The 23,518-nt window shown below is 36.1% G+C and overlaps 3 protein-coding genes across 13 annotated transcripts; all 3 read right to left on the bottom strand.

Annotated features, from left to right (window-relative positions):
- Nucleotides 1-1,782: 1,782 nt before the first annotated feature.
- scpp9 (secretory calcium-binding phosphoprotein 9) lies at nt 1,783-3,898 on the bottom strand. Its single transcript, XM_067405135.1, has 9 exons — nt 3,846-3,898; nt 3,719-3,733; nt 3,504-3,641; nt 3,291-3,410; nt 3,137-3,205; nt 2,981-3,043; nt 2,148-2,198; nt 1,982-2,061; nt 1,783-1,881 (listed from the first exon to the last, which is right to left on the bottom strand). The coding sequence occupies exons 1-8, from the start codon at nt 3,891-3,893 to the stop codon at nt 2,014-2,016; spliced, it is 552 nt and encodes a 183-aa protein (XP_067261236.1). The 5' UTR covers nt 3,894-3,898; the 3' UTR covers nt 1,783-1,881; nt 1,982-2,013.
- An 888-nt stretch (nt 3,899-4,786) lies between these two features.
- Nucleotides 4,787-9,261, bottom strand: si:dkey-22i16.9 (uncharacterized). 11 transcript variants are annotated; one of them, XM_067403098.1, is made up of 7 exons: nt 8,669-9,205; nt 7,637-7,674; nt 7,413-7,500; nt 6,829-7,137; nt 6,593-6,701; nt 6,215-6,490; nt 4,788-6,114 (listed from the first exon to the last, which is right to left on the bottom strand). In XM_067403098.1, the coding sequence occupies exons 5-7, from the start codon at nt 6,666-6,668 to the stop codon at nt 5,771-5,773; spliced, it is 696 nt and encodes a 231-aa protein (XP_067259199.1). In that variant the 5' UTR covers nt 6,669-6,701; nt 6,829-7,137; nt 7,413-7,500; nt 7,637-7,674; nt 8,669-9,205; the 3' UTR covers nt 4,788-5,770. The 11 variants fall into 11 exon arrangements, 10 of the variants coding, with proteins under 10 accessions (XP_067259199.1, XP_067259206.1, XP_067259203.1 ...); XM_067403105.1 differs by having other exon boundaries at nt 6,829-6,990; XM_067403102.1 differs by having other exon boundaries at nt 8,853-9,205.
- Nucleotides 9,262-16,676: 7,415 nt separating this feature from the next.
- zgc:66472 (uncharacterized protein LOC327494 homolog) lies at nt 16,677-23,445 on the bottom strand. Its single transcript, XM_067403185.1, has 8 exons — nt 23,367-23,445; nt 21,968-22,400; nt 21,571-21,673; nt 18,852-19,856; nt 18,670-18,737; nt 18,526-18,569; nt 16,959-18,328; nt 16,677-16,817 (listed from the first exon to the last, which is right to left on the bottom strand). The coding sequence occupies exons 2-7, from the start codon at nt 22,274-22,276 to the stop codon at nt 18,241-18,243; spliced, it is 1,617 nt and encodes a 538-aa protein (XP_067259286.1). The 5' UTR covers nt 22,277-22,400; nt 23,367-23,445; the 3' UTR covers nt 16,677-16,817; nt 16,959-18,240.
- Nucleotides 23,446-23,518: the final 73 nt, after the last annotated feature.

The raw sequence follows: 23,518 nt of genomic DNA, 5'->3' as shown, positions 1-23,518 counted from the left end.
GTCAGTAATGTTTTTGAGACTTATGCTCACCAAGGCTGTATTTATTTGATCATCAGATACAGTAAAAACAGTAATATTCATATTACAGTTAAATAACTATTCATTTCTGTGATGCAAAGCTTAATTTTCAGCATCATTACTCCAGTCCTCAGTGTCACATGATCCTTCAGAAATCATTCTAATATGCAGATTTGGATAAATAAATACACACATACATACATTTACACATACATACATAAACTGAGTGTTGGGGGAAAGTAATGTGTTACAGTATTGCAATATAATATATACAACATTACAATATAATATATACTCCATAAAAAAAGTATCTAATTGCAATACTTAGTTAATTTTTTTGGAAAGTAATGCATCATGTTATACTTTTGCATTACTTGTTCTTACCTGGGCTGGAATTGCGTGTTTGTTTTTTAAGTTTTTTTAAAAAAGTTCTGTTTTTGGCAAATGTAAAGGCCCTTTTACACCAAAAGTGAAATGAATAAGCCTCATGCTGAAAGAAATAAAAATTCATGCCTGTACAGTAGAGTGCACAGCTCAAACAAACAAAATATTATTTGACTATCAAATAATCAAATAAAACTTATTTGATAAAGTAACTCAGATATTTTGTTGTAAATTTAAAACTAATGTATTGCTTTATGAGTTACTTGGAAAAAAAAAGTAATCTGATTACATAACTTGTGTTACTTATAATGTGTTACCCCCAACAATTTTTTCTATTATTAATGTTGAAAAGAGTTGTGCCACTTAATATTTTGTGTAAACCAAACCATAGATTACCATAGGGTTTTTTTTTTTGTTTGTTTTTTTTCAGGATTCTTTGATGAATAGAAAGTTCAAAAAAACAGAATTCATTTTTAAAAGTTTCATTCACTGCTTTCTTTTGACCAATTTAATGCATCAATGCCAAATCAAAGTATTATCTTAAAACTAAATCTTACTGACCCCTTTGTGCATTGTTTATGATTCATTTTTTTTATTTTTCTTTAATCTCTCTATCTGTACATGTGTAGTGTTGTCAGTTGTGATATGTGATTGATTGTGTACTGTAAGTTGTTGATTGTTGCATTTATAATTCAAAAGAAAAAAAAAACCTACTCTCCCCAAAATGTATTATTATGATCAAATCCCAACAAACCTAAGGAGCTTACTGTCTTTATTTTCTGTCTATGTCTGTATAACTTTTGAAGAATTACGTCTTTTTCTGTCCAGATGCTATTTTGTGGTAATACATCTTTTCTGAAACAACCACAGTTTTGACATACTTTTAGTCTGAACCATAATAATTGTTATGGCTTTCTTTAGTCTCTTTGGACCAGTGCCCACATCAGAAATAAGTTTTGTCAGAGACTGACAAAAGAATACACATCCTTAATGGAGATCTGTTTGCTGTGTGAGGTACTGAGACAAATTAGGGACAAATTTGCAGAGAATGCAAAAACAAAGACAAATTGGATTTCTTTTTAAAACAGTGATGTTGAACATAATCGTCATGATAGTGTTAAACGTATGATATATTATTTTTTCCTTTTAAAAATGTTCACAATAACTTCAGGAACAGTTACCAGTAGATGGCAATATAACACAATGAACAAACTCATCATGGTCATTATTATCATATCATTAAGAGAGTAAAAAATTGAAAGAGAAAATATTCACAGTTGCATCAAACTAGTGACTTTTATTAAGTATTCAGTATAAACATTTATTACACATGCTGATAATTTGTCAATATAAAGCAAAAGGTAAGACAATTAGAATGGATTAACTGCATAAAGAATACTAAACATTTCACATATCAGCAATGATTCTGTAATATTCTAAATAGAAAATGACATTTAATGTAGAATATCTTGAAAGTATCTGTGAAAAGAAACAAACTCAATAAGGTTTTCAGCAAAAGTATTGATTGTTGTGCATTAAAATCTGTGTAATAAAGTCTGTCACCACATAAAAAACACACCTCAGTGATTCAAACACGTCTTTCACTCAAATTTACCCCACAGGATTTCCAGACACAGTAGGGCTGAGCTGAGCTGGCATCTGTATGCAGATGATAAAGTCAAAATTATATTATGATGTACAACACATTAGATTTCAGAAATGTACAAAAAAAAAATTATACTAACCTGGGAGATTGAGACAGGTGATCTCGCAGTGTTCCTTCTGAGGTAGGAGCGCTGAGGAAAAATTAAGCATGATTTAACAGTTTGAACGGTGGATGACAGGAATTCTGCCTTTTGAATACTGCATAAACACTGCTAAACAATGAAGTTACAGTAACGCTTTTTACCAAGAACTTATAAACCTGGAATATGACACTGAAATTTGACATGCTTAACTAATAGACATCAACACACTTTTCCCAGGTGATTAATCACAGTACATTAAGATAACTGTTTTGTATTACATGTTTTCTGAAACGTTATTAAAATATATAAATGAGCCAGGTTCAAAATTTCATTTTGCTCACATATTAGAGTTAAAGATTTTTATAAAGGAACTTTTGGATACTGCTTTTTATCACTCCATAAATCAGACATTTCTGTCAACAAATAAAAATAATTTTTTAAAATTCACGCTTTTAGGAATAAAATGTTAAATATGTATCAGGTAAATTACATATTAACTGTAAAAACCTTCAGAATACAGATAGGAATAAAATTAGTGGAGATTTCTAACTAAATGCATGAGAAAAAAAATATTTTGTGAAAAAGCCTTTAAAGATATGTACTTCTGAAATCTACAGATACAAATAGATAAAGTGTAATAAAATAAACAATTAAAATCTTATTTTGGGATGTTTTTCTTTCCATTAGTAAGAGAAATCTCAAAATTGACCACCAGTACTTGAAAAAACAAGGGTTTTGTCTTAATGAAATGACCTCAGGATTTAAATGTGTGGAAAATTTGATGATGGAGGGTTGATGCAATGATGGAGTACATGAAATTGCAAACTTACCTTAAATCTAGTCAGTGAGCCTGGCGGTACAGCTTGGTTATTTCCAGTAAGACCTTGACCAGCCTAAAAAACATTAGGTTATCAACATATGTATAGGCCATGCATTGAATTTTTAGCATTAGCATAGTACTAGCAACTAGCAGATTTGTTTTGTACCGCAACTTGTTGCTGAGGAGGGATTATGCCTGGTTGATTCTGGGGCCCACCAATGTAATACGGCAGCCCCTGTAGTTAAAGCACATCTCAGATTAGATTAGAAATAAATGTATATTGTTATATACAAACGTTGTGAATGAACATGAACAAATACCCCATTAGAGGGAGCGAAAGGGTAAGCCATCTGAGGTCCAATGTTGGGTGGAGCGTAGGGAACTGCAGCCACAGGCGGCTGCTGAAGCACGTATGGGGGAAGAGCGGCTGCAGGCAGAAACTGTCAGACACAAAAGAGTTTGTAATTATCCGTGTAGGACATTATACCAGTGGGATATATAAAGTGCTTAAGTGGTAAATTATCAGTTTCTACCTGTGTTAATGGAGGCTGTCCTATAACAGCAGCACCTCCAGAAACAATGGGTGGGTTCAGACCACCCACCAGAAGAGGGTTAACTCCATTTACACCAGTAACCAGACCACCATTCAGACCATTGATCAGACGCAGCTTCTAAAAATCAGAGCAGCTTAAAGCATCAATATTAACAAACATAGCACAGATAATCCTGAAGATATGAATGATCTTACCTTGGCTGAGCTCATCTAAAAGAGAAGAAAGATTAAAGCATGTGTGGATGAACTGATCAGTCATTAATGACCAAAAGATGTTTAAAGTAACATGATAAAATGTATTTGAGTGAATCAATGTACTCACATCAGCAATTATGGTCAGAACCATAAAGACGAAAACAAAGTTCTTCATTTTACAATCTGAAAAATAATCTCAAACAACATATTTTAAAATTATACAGTCAATATATTCAAACCTATTATCATTTAGCAGCAAAATGTTGCTGGCACCCACCTGTTTGTCACTCCAGCAGTGAATTGCTCTGCCATGTACAGTACAGTACATCTCTTTTATTGAGCTGGCTGGTCTAGTTCAGCCAATTAGAGTTCAACACTAATCCAGCTGTGTTTATCAGTAGGGTATTAGGAAGCATTAGTTACGTTATGGTTTTGTTATTCATGTATTTTTAAGTTTACCACAGGGATACATTCTTGGCAGAATTTGTGGTCATTTGAGTTTTTAAGGATTTTGCATTCTCAGAGTGACTAAACGTACACAGATGTACATTAAGTACATATGTCAATGACATAATTACATTCAGTGTAGCCTGCACAGACACATGAAAACAAAAATGTGGTCTCAGCTGTAGTTTTGCTCTTGACCTATATGAAAACATTGTTTGTGTGGTATAAACTCATTGATCCTGCTCTGAATGTCTTAGGTCTTAGATCATATGCATTATCATGTAGTCAACAAATGCCTGTCCTGTAAGCCATGGTACCACAAAAGCAGTCATAACTGAAATGTGTAATGTGACCTGATGCCTGATATATATACATTAAATTCTTTAAAAATAATCTCCATATACAGTTGCAGTAATAACCTATTTGCTTAAGCACTCACACTTTCTATCAGTTCCATAAAAGTACTATCAAGGTTTCCTAAAAAAATAAATAAATCATAAAACACTTACTAGATGGACCAAAATATGTGAAGTTTTCATAAAATATGTAATCTTTTCTAAGGCATCAAGTACACATTTTTATGTTTGTGTATGTTTGTTGGTTACTAAAATCACAAGAGATGATAACTGAAAAATGTCTGATTGTTCTATCATTGTATTTTCTCAAATTTTCACAAACATCATTAACACTGTACACAATAAACAACATTTACAGAAAGTCTGGTAAAATTACTAAAATGGTAAAGACTATTTGTAAAAAAAAATAATAATAAAGTTACATACATTTTTATCTTCTGAAAACAGTGCTTTGAATTTGTCTGATACATTCATCAAGATGACAGTCATTTCATGTGAATTTGGACCACAAAAGTTAATAAAATACAAAGAACTTCAACAAAAACTTAACAATAAATTACAGCATGTGAGTTAAATATATGAGAATCACAGCAAAGGGTCTGAATACTTAGGACCATGTGATATTTCAGCTTTTCTTTTTTAATAAATCTGCAAAAATGTCAACAATTCTGTGTTTTTCTGTCAATATGGGGTGCTGTGTGTACATTAATGAGGAAACAAAATGAACTTAAATGAATTTAGCAAATATATATATATAGAAAGCTTTTGAACATTAGGATAAAGTGCATTGTATCAAAGCAATCAAAGAAAAAGTGCAGAGTAACACTTAAAAAGCAGCAGCACAGTATAACAGGGGGGTTTCCAGTGTGGGCAAATCTGACATCATCTGGGAGATTGTTCAATTATGGCAAGAGTAATAGATGTGCAGTTTGACCATGTCTGGCTCAACCCTAATGACTTAAGTTTTCATTGCTGACAGACATCTTATCAGGAAAAGGCCATTAAGTGATTTGTAATTAAATGTGTTAAGGCAGTCCACAGGAAGGCAGTTCAAGCTTTCAGTGAATAAGGAATTCCTGAGCTGACAAAACATAATTCCTTTCTCTTTGTGTTTCACATGTTGTTCAATGGCACAGTTCTGCAGTTATCCCAAGAGTACCCTAAAAAGTAATGCCAACTTTCTCATTGCATACAGTTTAGAAGAAGAAAACTAAAGCAGTTTATCAGTATCCTACATTGTTTCTCCCAGTCATATTCCAGAGGTATTCCACACCCTTACTCCACACACCACATCTTCAGTGCTGTCCTGCTTCTTAGTGCTCATCATAGTCATGGTATCCTCTATGGGTGCGTGTGTATAAATGTGAGAGTCCTCTGAAACATTTGTGCTGGTTTCTTGTTGTGACAATCCGATGCATGCAGGCTCTCTTGATGGCTCTATGTCCGCAGTAGACTCTGCTGCACTATAATAGTATTGAGCTTCTGGTGCTTGTGACTTTCTATGACACTTACACCAAAAGAACAGACAAATGCAACTGAGAGCAAACGCAGTCAGTAGAGACAGAGCTATGTAGTGATGCCCCTGGGTCACACCTGTGGCCGACACAGAGAGGAGAATGCAAAAGCTTAACAAATTTGATACTGAAAAACAATAAAAAAAATTAAAGTTGATTTAGTTTGATGTAAAACTTACCCTCCACAGTCACAGTGTTGACACTAATGACTTCACCCGTTTTCTCTTTCACAGTGAACATCCCACTATCAGAAGATGTCAACCCGCTCAGCGTAAGGGAGTTATTGATGACAGACACTCTGTTAGCGTATTCAGGTGAACACACAGTGTTGTTTCCTATCACGCTGCAAACCAGGGTCTCGGTTGAACCGGTGAAAGTCACCGTCACAGGGTCTGAGCTGAACAGGTCAAGGGTGAGATTGTCGCCAAACTTTTTTGCATAGAACTTTTGAAGAGCTGAAGAAAAAAATGGCACATTTTATTTAAACAATCCTTTCTTTTTTTGTAGAAAAAAGCACTGTAAAAATAATACCACTAATAATAACAACATTCAACAACCTGTAACATTAAGAGTGACAGCACCAGGATACCCATGTTCCTCTTCTGCACTGTGCATAGCAGGGCAGTGTGACATTGCGTCCGATTGTGGCGTTCACATTAGTGGGTACTGAACAATGAAAAGACACAAAACATACAGCATAAGTTCACATCGAACAGTGCCAAGCAAACTAGGACGGTAAACTTTACAATTAAATGATCTTATACCATGCTTAACTAATAAAGTCGGAACTTACCAAAAACTTCCAAGTGAAATCTACAAAGAAATGCTGAATCGCACATGGCGTTGTACCAGCCTTCATCGTTGTACAGAACAGGAGACAGTTTTAGAGACAGGCCTCCAGCCTTTTCAGAGAAATTTACTCTGTTCTTAAAGTTGACTCCTTCTGTGCAAGTCCCTTGAACACATTGAAATACACCCAACTTTTCATTTTTTGTTGTAAATTCCCAGAAAACATGCCCATTACATGTTTTGTTGCAAGGGATAATCGCAGTATCCCTCACTTTGACCGCATCACAGACTAACATTCCATCCAGACAGATAGCTACAGCACGGAAGAGAGAATTAAAAAGTAATTTTAGATCAACATGTTTCATTGTAAATAAATAAAGTAAAACACTAGTTAGTGTGAAGGGAAGTGACAGGCTTTTGCAGTGACAAAGTGATTAGCGATAGCAACCATTGATGCAAAAAAAGTTGAACAGAGATCAACAAGCAGTTAAAGTGGTTGTGAGGACAGACCACATTGCTTATTGAAAGTTGTCAAGAAGAGAATTCACAATATATAATTTCACAAAAGAATAGAAATTGACATCTTACCAAAGAGTAATAGAAGACAATAACTGTGGATCCCTGATGGGTACCTGGCTGGTGCTTGCCAAAATGGCATTATAGTTTGTCTCTTGAACTGGAGCATTTAAAAGGGGAAACAATAATAAGACTTAAATTAGACAAAAGAATGCAATTTGTTTAACCACAAAAATAAAATAAAAATAAATAAATAAATAAATCATTAGGGTGATAAGTGTGAAAGAAGCACTTGCAGTCAATCATTTGTGTCTTAAACAGCTTCAACATTATTCTGGCGGTACAGAAATAAAACAGAGATTAAAGATTACACAAATATGAATACAATTTACAATTTAATAACTACTCAGTTTACATTAATAAATAGCAAAAAGTAAGTAAAATCAGTAATTGCACTTCAGTTTAAGGCACCAGATAAAGGTTCTCTAAGCGATCCTGGGCGGAGTAACTTCCTGTTGACGTTCGAAGTGTTGTCAAACAAAACAGAGGCTAGCTTGACTATGATTAAACTATGATTTTAACATAAGCTTAAACGTTTAAATGTTGTCCCACTTGCGTGAGTAACCTAATATATAAATATGAAGTAATGAAATGAATAAAACAAATGTAGTGCGTTTAATTAAACGTGACATCTATGAAGAGAATCGCAATGCTGACAAGCCATGTTCAGTAACAACTTTTGGATTGAAATAAAAATAAGTAAATGTGTTTGTAATTGTGATATACAACAATGGATCAGCTACGCACTGCAAACGCGGAAATATATGAAAGCACGATAGCGCGTGCTGCATCCTACTGCAAAGGCATGACGGTATAGTGCTTCTCCGCTCTCCTCCGCTGGCCTCCCTGCGTTGTCTTTTTTGGTCGATATTAACCAACCTTTCATTTCGACAAAAATAATATCCAAGCTTAAAGTAAAGTGCACATGTCTGAATGTTTAACATGGTGCTGTAAATTGACCTGTTGCAACTGATGCTGTTGCTAATATGTGGTTATCTGTCGTAATCACCTCAGGAGTCACGGTCGAGGGGGAGGAAAATCGATAGGTTGATGGCTTTTTTAATTTGCATGTTTTTTTATTTTAATTGAACTAATATTTTTTAGTATTTTGTTACAATTATTGATAAAATGCTATTTCTAATCGTTTAAAAAAAGTGTTTCAAATTATCTCGCGACCCCACTTTGGGAACCACTGGTTAGATTACAAACACAAGCTTAAAAAAATGTTCAAATAATATCATCCCATGTATAGACTGTACACAGCACACCTGTCCGGTTTCAAGATCTTGCTCCAAGTTACAGGCTCTGGGGATTGCCGTATCCAGGGTTAGTTCTTTGGAGTTCTGTTGACAAATTTTCAAGGCGCGTCGTTTGAGTAAAAAAATAGCAACAAGGTGTTAAACTGAAGTCCACCTACGTAACATCTCCGATCGATTGTAAAGAGTAACAGACCCTGAACAGACCTAAATCCAATGCTGCGTTCACGTCACCTCGTATTTACCGGAATCTTGAAATGACATCACGTGACGTTATATTCGGAGCTGTTCACGTCACGTCCTTTTGGTCCTTGAACTGGGAATTATGCGTTTCCATGGCAGCACTATCGACGCCTAAATGAATCTACAGCGGTCAGGCGGTACAGCGCGGCCACGTGGTACATCTGGGAGCTTTCAGAAAACTCCCAGTTTACAAGCTGTAATTACGAGCTCTATAAGGACGTGAACGCTTTTTACAAGCTAGAATCTCATAACTACAGGAATTACGAGGCCGCGTGAACGCACCTCAAGTAACGTGTAGATCTCCATGCGACCAATTTCATTGGCTGGGTTCACAGTGACGCGTAGGTTTAGGGATCAGTGTTTGGTGTAGGCAGTCGTCACTGTGACTGACATGGCCAATGAAATCTTTAGAATAGGCTCCAGGGCGGGATTGAGTATTTCCATTTTATGCAACTTTACACATTTATTAATACTAAATTAATAATTAATAAATTTAAGATCATCATGTTTGCAGCGAATATAGACGGAGTAATAATAATAGTAACACTAGGTCTGAATTGAAATAGGTTATATTGTACATTTTAATGGATCACGCTACAAAACATTATCGCATAATTCCCACTCTTACACTTGCTTTAACGGACAATAGCTAAACACTGCACAATCAAGCTGTTCATATATTTATTGTACATTCCCAATTTTTCTGATGCATGTCTTTAATTTAATTTCATATGTTGATATTAATTCAGTGTTTATAATGCTAATACTTGAATTTCAAAGAATTTTAACCCAAACTGACTGGGTTTCTAGATAGCAAAGTTTTTGTGAAAGTGGAAGACTTAAACACAAAGTCTGTAAAATAACTGTTAAAAGGATTTGATGATCACTAGTGATAGTATTTTATTATGTGTTGTCATCATTCAGGTTGGATTTCAGCTTCGAACGCTCTTTGTGATTGATTGGTTGTGACTTGCAGCATTTGTATGTGTTCTGGCAAGCAGGAAAATAGATCTTCAAATTATTCGCTAACATTATTTGTCCAATTCAATGCATTTTGTATGCATTAAATGTATTATTCCTTTCCTATACGTTCTAAAACAAAGAAAGAACGCTTTAAAAAATTTTATGATATTTACCCATCCTTAGAACTTCTCAGGCATAGATTTAACATTAATCACAATAATTGTACTTTTTGTGATTTTGATATAGAAACAACAGTACATTTGTTTTTTGACTGTATAATTACAGTAGTAGAGCCTTTTGGTCTAAAAAGTATATAAATTTTGGTATAATAATGGAAGATGTATACATTAAATTTCTACTGAACAATATTTTCATTTTGGGTAAATTTTATATTCATAAATCTAAGTGTCTTAAATCAAACCCTTTGTTTTCTGTTTTTCAGAAAGAATTTTGAAATTTCTGCAAATCTTTAAGAATGGTAAAATTAAAAACTGGAAGAAGACTGCTTGGTTTATTAAAGAAGACGACCCGTATGCATTATTTCTTCCTATTTTTGTTTCATTTTATAGAGTTGTGCTCTGTTCTTTAGTGATTTTATGTGATTTTGTACTGCTTTATTGTAATTGTGTTTTTCTGCAATAAAAAAAAAAAAAAAAAACTGAAGTTAGTCTTGCGTTAATTCTCACCGTCAGATGTTACGATGTGAAAATACTATTAAAATTATAATTTGAAAAATACATTATATTAAAAATCTTTGCGTTAACTGCCTTTCTATTAATGCAGTACAGGTAATGATCTGTGACCTCCCAGTGGTGTACATTTTGATTATACATGAAGGCAGCCGAGATAAGTAGCCATACCAGGGCTGCCTTCCACTCTGAATTTTTTTTACCCTTCACTCCCTAGTTAGTGGACTTGGATGTACGTCATTGCTTACATTGCACTAGTGGCCAACTACTGACGGAACTTGTGCGTAAGTTTTAAATGAAACGCACTAAGCCCACTTGGAATTCACTATGGTGCTGATTTATTTTTTAAACCCCTTTTTACTTTGAATTTGATTTGTGCACCTTTCTATATTCATAATAAGTAAGCAATGACGTACATCCTAGTCCTCAAGGAGGAGGGAAGTTAGTGAGTGAAGAGCATAAAAATTGAGTGGTATGGCTACATATCTCAGCTGCCTCCAATCACCCACAATCCTTTGCACACATTCCAGTTAACAAAAATGAATGATCACAAAGTGAATCAGCACTGAGCTTGTCCAATTTCGCTAATCAGCTAATCTCCAACATGTTTACTCTTAAACATTTGTCTTATACAAAATGCTGTTTTATAAGAGAAGTCACAAACAATTGTGCGAGAGGTATGATTCAGTTTATGGCACTTCTCATTCATTTCTGCTATCCGCAAACAGTGATTGACTATCGCACAACTCTGACCGAAATTCAGTTATGTCAAGGCTGCAATGTGATTATCATCAAGGCACACATGACCCAAATTGGCCCTTATGCTTTCTCCAATGGTAGAGCCACGCATATTTCCAATAATAAGATCGTCTCTGGTCTGTGTTTAAATCCACTTTTAGACATACACTCGCAAACTTCCCTAAGCACTTCCCCTCGGGGGAATCCCCACCATCATTCTTGAAGTCCTTTCAACTTCATCAAGTGGTTGAGGGACATTTATTTGGATGGTTTATTTGACATTTAGCTGGTAGCTATCACACTGTAGCCCACAGAAGTTACAGAGGAATGAGCCTGGTTAATACCTGGATGGGAGACCTCAATGGAAAACTAGGTTGCTGCTGGAAGAGATGTTAGTGAGGCTAGCAGGGGATGCTCACCCTGTGCTCTGTGTGGGTCCTAATGCCCCAGTATGGTTATGGAGAAAATATACTGTCAAAAAGCTTCCTTCGACCTGCCCCTTGGTGATCATAAAAAAATTTTTAAAAAAAATTAAATCTTAGAATGTCCTTTGAGAAAGAGTAGGGGTGTTACCCCAGCATCCTGGCCAGATTTGCCCATTGGCCTCTGTCCATAATGATGGTCTCCTAATCATCCCCATATACTGATTGGCTGAATCACTCCGTCTCCTCTGCACCAATAAGCTGGTGTGTGGTGGGCGTTCTGGCGCAATATGGCTGCCAGTTGGATGCTGCACATTGGTGGTGGTTGAGGAGATTCCCCCCTTACATATGTAAAATGCTTTGAGTGCCCAGAAAAGCACTACATAAAAGTAACAATTCTTCTTCTTCAGACCCTCAAACTCTCGAGATCCATAGACCGCAATGCAACATGACTGTGACGTCACAGCAGATCGCGCTTAATTTAAAGTGTATTATATTATTTTCATTTGTGTAAAGTTTTAATATTTTCTCCAACAGCTCAAGTATATATACAGGCCTATAAAATGGTGTGTAAAGCAAATTCATAGGGGGAAAAAATAAATAATAAATCAGCTCCATTGGAGATTTCAAGTGATCAAGGGCTTTAGGGCATTACATTTAAAGGTACAATTTGTAAAATTTTTGCAGTAAAATATCCAAAAACCACTAGGCTAGTGTTATATATTTTATCCAGCTGATTACTAACAATATCTCTAATGTTTTCAACTACTTGTAAATCATGAGAAAATTCCCATTCTAAACAGTGACGGGGCAGTGCAGTCGCCTGTCAATGACGCAGTTACCTTTGTTACCGCCTTTACTGACGTAGAAACCACATGACAACAGTGCCGTGGACAAATGCGGAAGTAGAGTCTAGCGTCCAGCAAACCACTAGCTTGCTTCAAGCAGTTCCTTATTTACTTCTTGCACGTTTTATGGTGGATTGTGTTAATTATTTATGGAACATAATTACTGTTTACCATCTGCCGCTGGTTCTGTCGACAAGGACAGCTCCCGTAAACTCATGACCGGAAAAGCGGAAGTGGCGCCGGCGACTGTGTCATAATAAACGTCCCGCTGCTCGTGACGCGTGTGTTGATCAATCGCTCCAGCTCCTCGTTCAGCTCCCGCAACCCTCGGTCCTGCTCTGATTCATACTACAGTAACGTTAATAATCGCATAAACGAACATGAGTTCTTCCAGACTCCAATCCCTATTCTTTTGCACCGTCCGTTGAGATGGAGACCACATGTCCCAAGTTTCCACTCTAAAACTTTACGTCATCAAACTACGCCTTTGTTTTGAATAGGCTTCTAGCGACCTCTAGCGGAAAAAAATATCACAAATTGTACCTTTAAACACATTACAAGGGTTTCGCCAGTAGTTGTCACTCTGCAAAGCAATGATGTACATCGGAGTGAACGAAAAATTGGACTTAAATGCACATTTGAACTTTTTTCCTCTTCTTCATAGTTTTAACAGTGACTGGCAGCCAACATAACAATACTTAGTTCCTGAACTGAATTTTTTCCTTTTTTATTTGTACAATCATAAATTCCCAAGCCACCATGCCCATGTTGACCAAATATGAGGTTATAATAATTCCTTTATTCCAAATAGATTATGATCCACAAATGGCTGATTGGCTTGACTAGACAGTGGGTAGAGTCCACCTATTTGTGGAGTTGTTTCGGAATCCACAAATGCGTACAGCTATCCACAAATGTACATGAAGCAAATCACAAATGAATGCAGGCATTCAAGTTGTGTTTGTGACAAAAAAACATTTTATTACTGGCAAATCTCGTTTTATTTATTTGCAAATGTATTTATTTTTAATTCATTTAATTCACTCCTAACATGTATTTGTGGATCTAATTCTACTTATTTGTTTCATTTTTGTTAATATCTTTACATTTATTTACATAATCTATTTATTTGAAATAAAGGAACAAAAATAACCCCATATCTGAATTACTGTGGCCAAGACCTGAGCTCCGCTAGCGGGCCTCAACAAACCTCTAAGCGGACTGCTAAAAATTGTCAAAGAAATTACAATCCATTATATTTTATTAAAAGGTACAATATGTTATAATTTTGTCCGCTAGAGGTCGCTAGAAGCCTATTCAAAACAAAGGCGTAGCTTGATGCCAAGTTTGAAAGCGGAATCTCTGGGCATGTGGTCTCCATCACAACGGACGGAGCAAAAGAATAGGGATCGGACTCGGGAAGAAAAAAGAAAAAAAAAAAAGGGATAGTTCACCTCAAAATGAAAATTGTCATTTACTCACCCTCAAGTGGTTCCAACTGTTTGGTTACCAACATTCTTCAAAATACCTTCTTTTATGTTTCACACAAGAAAGAAACTCCTACACATCTGGAACAACTTGAAGGCAAGTATATGATGACAGAATCTTTATTTTTTTGGTGAACTTTAAATCTAGGGAGCCTCAAAGAAACATAGGTTTATAAGCACTAATCTAAATTAATATGGTCCTTAGACTAAGCTATCATTCATGTATGCAGTGTTAATTAAATTAACACTGCATACATGATCATACTGTTATAAGGAAGACATGAAGAATAAATATCTTGCATCCTTTTTTTTATTATTATTAAGAATTGAGGCCACCCTGAACATTAAGATTGTAAGTGAAAACAGAAGTGAAAACAGAAAAAATTTAAAGACAATTCTACATGAGTGTTTGATGCACGGCATACATTACATGAAATTTTTGAAAGAAACAAAAGCTATTAATTGAACTGATTTGATGGGTATGAAGGCTGGAAAAATGGCTATGTTTCAATTTTCTTTTTTCTGGTCTTCATATGCACCACAGAAACAGCCAGTAGCATTCCAAGTAGGCCAAAAGACAACACTGCTGCAAATACTTGGTAATGCAAAGAGAGTCCATTAAGTCCTCCTGACAAATCTGTTTTTAGGAAATAAATTGAGGAAATAAACATGTTTATACTGATGGTCGGGAAAGAATTTTGTGCTGTATTTCATACAAAAAAAAAACAAAAAAAACAAAACATATATAACAGCAGAAGAAGGACAAATAAGTATTTCTAGATGAACAGCATTTTTACTTTTACCTTTTACACGATCAAAGGGTTTTTCTTTACTTTGCTGGTTTGCTAAAAAAAAAAACAAAAAAAAAAAAAACAAATAAAAAGTGAGCAGGACAAAAAAATAAATAAATAATAAATAAATACCACTAATAATTATAATGCTCATATTTATCAAGAAATTCAATGTCCTCACTTACTGTATAATTGCACTCCTTTGTCAAAATCCAAGTGTCTTTGATATATTTTTGCACAGTAGTATGTGGCAAGATCACTAGTGGAGACATTGAAAATTCTCAGTCCAGTCATCTGCTTCTCCATAAAACCCTCAAATCGACTTTCATTATAGTTCCAGACAACAGAGAGTTCTCCATTATGTTTTAGACTTGCGACCATCAGAGACATTGGCTGCCCCTCACTCATCTTCAGCCAGTGAATTTCATCGTAGAAAGGGATGTTACACTTTAATATCACCGGGTCTCCAAGGTTAACTTCTTTCAATTGTACTGCCTCCAAATGGCTCAGGGGCAAAATTATGAGAACTGACAGAAAAAAAGATCATAAAGCAACACAATTGCTATACATTTTGCCCTAACTTTATTTCATTGTGTTCAATCCACTTATATATATGTAAAATTGAAGATTACTTAATCCATTTGTACTGGGACTACTATTTTTTTTTTTTTTTTGCATTAACTAAAACTGGCCGGTGGATAGTTCCCAACATGCTTTTTATAGAGCTGGATCAGGAGAGTAAATGTTAAAATTAAGTGTTATTTTATGTGTTTTTGAGTAAAGTGATAGACCTGGGGCCCATTTTAATCAGGAGGTTAAACCAACTCTAAGTTAAAACTTGAACTCTAAGTTGACTTACTCGGAGATGGGAAACTCTGAGTTTTGGTTTGAGAACAGCTGAATTGAGTGAGTTCAATCAACTCTGAGTGGGTTGCCTCTGAATTGACCCTTCGCAGGGAGTTTGATTGACAAGTGATCTAACCAATCATAATGCCAATCATATTTAGTCTTGTTGCGTGAATGAGGTAGCCATTTTAACACCACTTATGCTTTAAAAAGGGGGAGGGGACCGAAAGAAATTCAGGGTTTACTGAAGAAAACCTGCTCCAAACCGGGGTCTGGTTCACCATAGTAACTGACCCTGAGTAGAAGTTACCTCTCTTTCAGAAACAGGCTTGACTTATCCCGTTTTCTCGGGTTTGAGATAACCCAGAGTTTCCTTCATTTCAGGGTTAACATTTTCAGAGTTTTCACTAATCTTCCTTTCTGAAAGGGGCCTCTGTTAATGTTTAATTTTCAGTTATGTTTGACATTGTGTTATGTTGGAATTTTTGGGGTTACCACAGTGCTGAGGAGTAGAGCTTATGGTTTGGTTGTGGATGGCTGCATGTTGTAAAGAGCGTAATATACATAGCTTCACTTCAGCAATATATGTGCTACTGCCATTGTAGAAACAAGTTATTCCCTACTTGCACTGTGTTAACTGCAGATAGACTTTTTGATGTTAAACATGAATGTCAAACACAAACAGGATTTTTCCATTTACATTATAAATACATTATACCCGAATCTAATTAATATAACTGAGCTGATGTTAATAAAAAACTGACTTAAGTTCAACTAAAACTATATGCTTAAAATGAAGATAAATCAATTCTGTGTAACCATTTGCCTTTAAAAAAAAAAAAATGTATAACCAGAAAGCCTTTTTCACTCTTAACAGATACACTGAAATTAAGTGGCATGATTGTACTGCCTTTGAAGTTTATTTTATATCCATTTTTTAAAAATATATCCATTTTAAATCTTACCTGTTATCAAGAGTGATAACACCATTGTGGATGTGTAGTCAGTCCAGTTCTTGCTTGATTTCTAAAAGACTGCAAGATTTCCAGTCAAAGGAAGTAAAACCGTTTTCTGCCCACTCCCAGTGTACGTGGGTTTTTTAAGTTTCCATCACTGTTGTTATTGGTATAGTTCCTGTAATACAGTTAAAGCAAAATACTTGGTCATTTCCCATTAAAGCATATTTAGCTTGTAAAGAAGTAAATTGAGGAAAAAAATTAAGCAGAAAGCAGTAATTTATTTCATTTGTCAGTGTTACGATTCTCTTTTACTTACGATTAAGATGAAACGAGACAACTTTCTTCCCGCATTCTGTAAGTTCATAGTAAGTCCTGGCATCAGTTTTGTTTTCAAAGGTTATTTCAGACAAGTGAGATGTCAAAGTCTGTTCTGAGACTTTGAGGCTTTCTCTTTGCAGCAGGAAGTTGTGTGGCCAAAGGAAATAGGTTTACTCAGACAAACATTTAAGAGTTTCATAGGTGTGAAAGCCACAACCTACCTAAATACTTGTTCTGAAACACAGTATGGGACAAACACAGGAAAAAAAAAAAAAAAAAAGTAAACATTATTGATCAACATTTCCCAATTCACTCTGGTCAAAAGATTGCGAATTGTTTTGACACCCTATTTTAGCATTGCTTTTTGAAGACTCAGAAGTAGCATTTAATTGTGGTTAGCAGGACAGTTCATTACAATGCTGATTTTGTTTTGCAGCCTTTCCTTTTTATGCATCTTTTTTAAACAGTACTATTGTTACTGTAAACATATGTTGTAAGTTGTACATACTTGTTTTCTATGATGTGATTTTTGTCCAGAGCACAGAAACATGTAGACAGAAAAATCTGACATAAAACGGTGGCATGTCATGGATGGAGTTGAAGTTTCAGAGGCTTGCAGGTTTAAAAATGGTTTATTCAACTTAGTGGGCATTTCAATACATCTACCACTTTATTATTTTATCAGTCCGCAACAACTGTCGCAAAAACTTCCAAATGAATGGCCACATTATAATACAATTCCAAAGCAAGAAGAGGCAATCCTCATTAACTGGATAGGACTAATAAGTTGATATGTAGTGTTTAGGACATCCATCACAACTATTTTAGCCAATTAATAGCATTTATAAAATCAGACGGCTGAGTATAAAAAGAATCCATCAATACAGGTCCCACCACAAACATCTAAAACACTGTGCAACACCTAACAAAAGCAACCAATCTTAAACAAGGATTGCAGAGAGGTAACATTCAACACTCAAATTCATCTAAAGTCATAACTAAATTATTACACAATATGACAAGCTATAAAACAAAGCTTTTGATCTCAGGCACTTAAGACCATGTATTAAATGTAATGTTACCTATTTATCTTCACTACTCTATGTATCTAGGCTAACTATATGGAACCGGTTACAACCACAGTATATCACTGGGGGAAAAAAATAGCATGGCGAGAAAACACTCATTAAGTTAACTGCATTGTAAAGCATACATTCTTATAGTGTAAACAGAGAACTTCATAAAAGCATACTGAACATTATATATCATTTCTGATCCCTTTAGTTTTTCTTCGGCTCTTCATTCTTGTCATCCAAATAGCCTGGAAAGCTTTCTGCTGGTTCCCATGTGTTCTGAAACTTTGCCCCACTGAGAAAAGCAAATAAAATGTAAAAAGGAAATTACATTTTAGGGAAATCTTTTTGAAAGGTTTAAACCCATCTGCCACCCAAATGTATTTTAAAATAATTAGTTTAGCTTTGGAAGCTGCCACCAATGCAAAGCGTCCAAATTAAGATTATATACACATATTTTTGGAGGTGTGATATCAGATGAGGAAGAATTACCACAATGTGCAAGGCATCCACTTGACCCGAACTTCATTTCTTCCCTTTAAAAATGAAATGGATGTCAGAGTAAAGCATGACATTTTTATTTTCAAAATGATTTAAGGGCTCATGGAATGATGCATGAAAACAACATATTCCTACCTTATTGTTTCTCCATCTCAGTATATTTTCAACAGGAAACACGCCATTGTATGCATCATGAGAACAATCTATAGGAAAAACATCAACAGCTACAATGAAAACAAATAAATCTGCACAAGAACAATATTGAATCCAGGTTTTGTATGTCGTTCAATCAACATTTTCTATTTTTGTAATATTACCTGCCATTTTCCGCTTTCTTGGAGGAGTACAGAGTCCGGACTCATCACTTGCACTGGGATGCTTTCCATCATCTGTTACTTGTTCAGTTTCATGTGCAGTTGGATCATTTGCATCTTCACTAATCTGAATTTGGCAAGAGGCAGCTGACATGACGGCATAAACTTTCCTGACACTTGACTGTCCAACACTGGAATCCGACATGGTTCCGGGTCTTGAGTCTGGGCTTTCTGCTACACTTTGGGGTGATAGTTGTGTCTTGCTGGTCTCGGGTACGTTCACCATTGTGGATTCTGCACTGCGTTTGCATGCAGATGCAGGTGTCGTGTCTGCTGAAGCCAGATTCGGTTCACTCAAAGGATTCTGTTTTGAAGAGTTATTTCGCAAGGGAACACTATTTGAGGACAAAGCAGCCTCCAGCTGGGAATCTGAGATTCTTTCGAGACGAACCTCGAACCTCTTAGCCTTAATTTCTTTGGGAACAATAAGGTTGGTGTGGATCCTCTTGTGCACGGTCCAAGCACATTGAGTGGCAAACATTTGCTCACACTGACTGCAGCTGAACTGAGGCTGAACTTCCTCACTATGCACGGTCAGCCCCTGAAGAGTAGTGAACATCTGCCCACACCTGTTGCAATTCTGAGGCATTGAGCACTTGTGACTCTTGAACAGGAGGTCCGTTTTAAATCTTCTCTCACATTTACGACAGATATACACACTAGGGACCTGGTGCTGGGCTCTGGAGGGGTTATCGCACTCATCCGATGAACAACACAGACATTGTCTCTGCATGCTGAGGTGCTGGCGGTCTCGAAGACCACGCGCAACGCTAATATCATTTGCGTGATTCTGCTTTTTGGTTAATTTTCTTTTTTTCATTTTTTCAGACGTGGGCTGTGATGTGGTCTTGCTTGATGATGCTTTCTGCGACAGCTTAGTGGGACAAACTATTTTTGGTTTTACCACAAGCTGTGTGCAGCTTTTCTGAACCTTATGGCCTGATGAAGCTACAACAACAACAACAACAGCACAAATTAGAATTGCTAAAACTCAATGAGAACCACTACAGTGGTTCAACCTTAATGTCATGAAGCGACAAGAATACTTTGTGTCAAAAAACAAACAAAAAAAGACTTTATTCAACAAATTCATCTCTTCCTTGTCATTCTGCTATGCTATATTTGTTGCAGCGCTTCCAGGTTCTATGTCCGAAGTCTCAGTATTGGCCGGCGTTGTAGAGGTGAGCAGCATGACGCATGCGTGTGAGGCTGACACAGGAGCCGGTCAATAATGATCGGATGTTTTTCTTTACTACTTCTCTGGACACTGAATGTGGTCATTTTATAGCTTTCTACGGGAGATAAAAAACCTCTTGGATTTCATCAAAAACATCTTAATTTGTGTTCTGAAGATGAACGAAGGTCTTACGGATGTGGAACAACATGATGGTGAGTAATTAATGACAGAAATTTCTTTTTTGGGTGAACTAACCCTTTAACACCAGGTGGAAACAGGGCTTCTCGCACACTGGCTCAATTTACGGGATATTTTGAATAATTTGTGGGCATCATGGAGCCACTATGAATATGCTGGAGACTCCCTGAACTTCTGGGAGAGGTGGGATGTCTGCATTACATGACATTGTTAACAAGCCGTTTTATTGACATCTTTCTGTGGTTGAAACACTGAGCAATTACATGAGACATGATATTCGGATTTAGCTAAGTTGTACTGCATCTTTCACCATCTTTCTTTAAATAGTAGTAAAGCGGAACAGATGATTGGTTCACATACCGTTTGAACTGAGGCGCTACAGCGATCTGTTGCGAGTGCCAAAACGTTATTGCTTGAATTTCATAAGAATTTGAAGAGCTGTTTCATATCAAAAGTAAAGCACAAAGCTTAACTGAAAAGAACATTTTTGTGATTTAAGAACTGATATTGGTTCATAAAAACAAAAAATCTGTATTTTTACCCAGATCCATTTAAAATGCTATTAAAGATGACTCTTAAAAATAAAGGTTCTTTATTGGCATCTATAGTTTGATGAAGAACCTTTGAAAATCTATGGAAACTTTCCATTTCATAAAAGGTTCTTTAGATTATTCTTCACACTAAGAAAAATGGTTATTTTAAAGTCGGCATGAAATCAAAATCAACCCCATTTACTTTGTTAGTGCATATTACTAGTCTTGTGGTAAACAATTAATCCGTGCAAGTTAAAACACAGAAAAAAATTGTTTGTTGCGGTAAACTTTAATCAAAATCTGAAAGTTACTTCCGGTCTGGAATGGCGTTCCTTCTCTGATGATGTCAGTTTGACGGCTTCGGTTGAAAACGCGTAAACCACTCAATTGCAAATATTAGTCTGCTATAAGCAAGAGATGGAGAGGAGGAGCGCTAAAGTAAAACTCTGCCCTCTATTCAATATTCCGTTTCACTTGGAAATACATCACAGCACTGGAGAAAAGTTGTTTGCAACTTCTGGTTCACACGGATTTAAGAACTGTTCAATAAAAGGTTCTTTAGGGGACCAAAATGGTCTTTTATGGCATCACTGTGAAAACCCCCTTTTGGAACTTTTATTTTTAATACTGTATTTACACTTTTTATATAGTATTCATTTGTATTTTGTAGTGGAACTTATGAAAACATTCATTGTTTTGTTTTTTATTGCTGCAACAAGTACAAGTTCAAGTTCATTATCTTAAAAATTAGTACCTGGTTTGCTTGACAGTGCGTTCTCTGGTCCACTGGCTTTAGCATTGCCCAGACTGACACCTCTGTTCCCAACGGAGACATTCTCTGCTCTTCCTTCAGGTCCCTGTAACAGAAAAAAAGATGGAGATTTTCATTATCAAAAGAGCATAAATTATTCTACAGAATAATTTACACACAAACAAACAAATAAATACAATATCAGTGGGTTGTCAGAAAAATGACATATAGGCCATAAAGACCAACTGGAAACATTGATTTAACCAAAACTGGACAGGTTTTAGCCAAAGAAATGAAATCCTTCTGTTTTTTGTTTTTTTTGGGAGCCTCTGCTTGAATATAGACTGTACTGCACTAGAAGCAAGTGGAAACAATGACAGCACAACACATGGCCACTTACCACATCCCCTGGCCTGACAGTGTTTGCGCTCTGTACGTCAAGCTGAGAATTCCCACATGACACTTCCACCTCGTCATCTTCTCTTTTGAAGTCACTTTGCTGAGCCCTGAAAATGGCCTCTGTTTTTTGCTGCTCACATTCCTCCAAATGCTTCTTCAACAAGTCGATCTCCCTCCAGCTCCGGGTGATCTCCACTCTGGTCTCCAGCAGCACTTTGCTAAATATTTTGACTATCTCTGAGGTTGTCGACACCATGAGTCCTTCAATCAGAGCCCTGAACTTAGCCGATAAGGGATCTTCCACTTCCATTGTGTGTGGCTGGTGGTGGATTTCTTACACAGAAAGGGCAGACTTACTGCCAGCGTCCCACAACCCTTCTGTTGTGCAACTATACAGAGTAAAGTTGAGAAACAGCCGTCCAGGTTCAGGTTACCTTTCAACAGATGAGATATCTTAAGATGTAGAAGTTTATGCCAGTAACTTTTTTTGAGATACTAAATGTTCCAGTGACCTCTGCTGATTTTAGTGTTATTTAATATTATCTTGCTGGCTACACTGTGAGAATCTTGGAAGCATCAAACAAACCATTAATGTTTTGCACAAAATGCCATTTTGAACATTTCAAATTGTGTATGAATTCACAGCTTTCATAACGTACCATTATAAATGCCAGCTATTATTCAAAATATTCCATTATTAGTAGTGTTTTTAGGTAAACTAAATATTAATAAGGGATAGTCCACTTGACCCTCTTTGGTTACCCAACATACCCAAAATATCATCTTTTGTGTTATGCAGAAGAAAGCAAGCCCTACAGGTTTGAAATGACATGTAAATGATAATATAATTTTCATTTTTGGTTAGACTAACGTTACCCCTTTAAGTGAAAAATACCTACTACAAGGAAAACTAAAAATAAGCAATTCCTTAAAATAAAATAAAGGCAGGTAAGGTTGCGCGTTTTGTGACACGTCACAGGAATGCATTTTTATGCAAATTGCCTTTGTATGGACTTGAGGGTTTTAACTGGACATGACTGTAACGCCTGTGTGGAAAAACGTGGACGGAGGCATTCCTCGCGTTTAAAGGGACATGTCTGCTAAAGCAAACAAGCTAACGACGAGAACTGAAAAAGATCTCCCCAAAAAGATTCCACAGAAAAAGATTTGTTCGGGTCTAATATGCCACGCTTTCTCTAAGCTAACAAAGATAGTGACATTTTCTTTCATTAATAACTTTCACCGTTACAAGAAAAGCTGCAAGTTCTCCTCACCTCATCAATAGTCTAAAGCGGGAATCATATAATGATGGCGCCTGTGCAAATTATGGAAACGAAAACCACAAGTAAAACATGTATATACTCAAAGGTAAAGAAATGTTTTATATGAGATAAACTTACCTTCGACAAAAATCAAAGATTTGCCCGCTGGAGAGAGAAGCTGACTGCCACAGTCGCTGTGTGGAATGTGAAGCGTAACCGCATAACGGGCCGACGGGAAACAAACATCGATGGGACCTGATTCCATAAAATTCCAGTCAAACTATCCACTT

This window comes from Chanodichthys erythropterus, chromosome 12 (assembly GCF_024489055.1).
Source record: "Chanodichthys erythropterus isolate Z2021 chromosome 12, ASM2448905v1, whole genome shotgun sequence".
Taxonomy (NCBI): domain Eukaryota; kingdom Metazoa; phylum Chordata; class Actinopteri; order Cypriniformes; family Xenocyprididae; genus Chanodichthys; species Chanodichthys erythropterus.
Note: the sequence above shows the minus strand (reverse complement) of the source record. Positions and strands in the feature narration are given on the sequence as shown.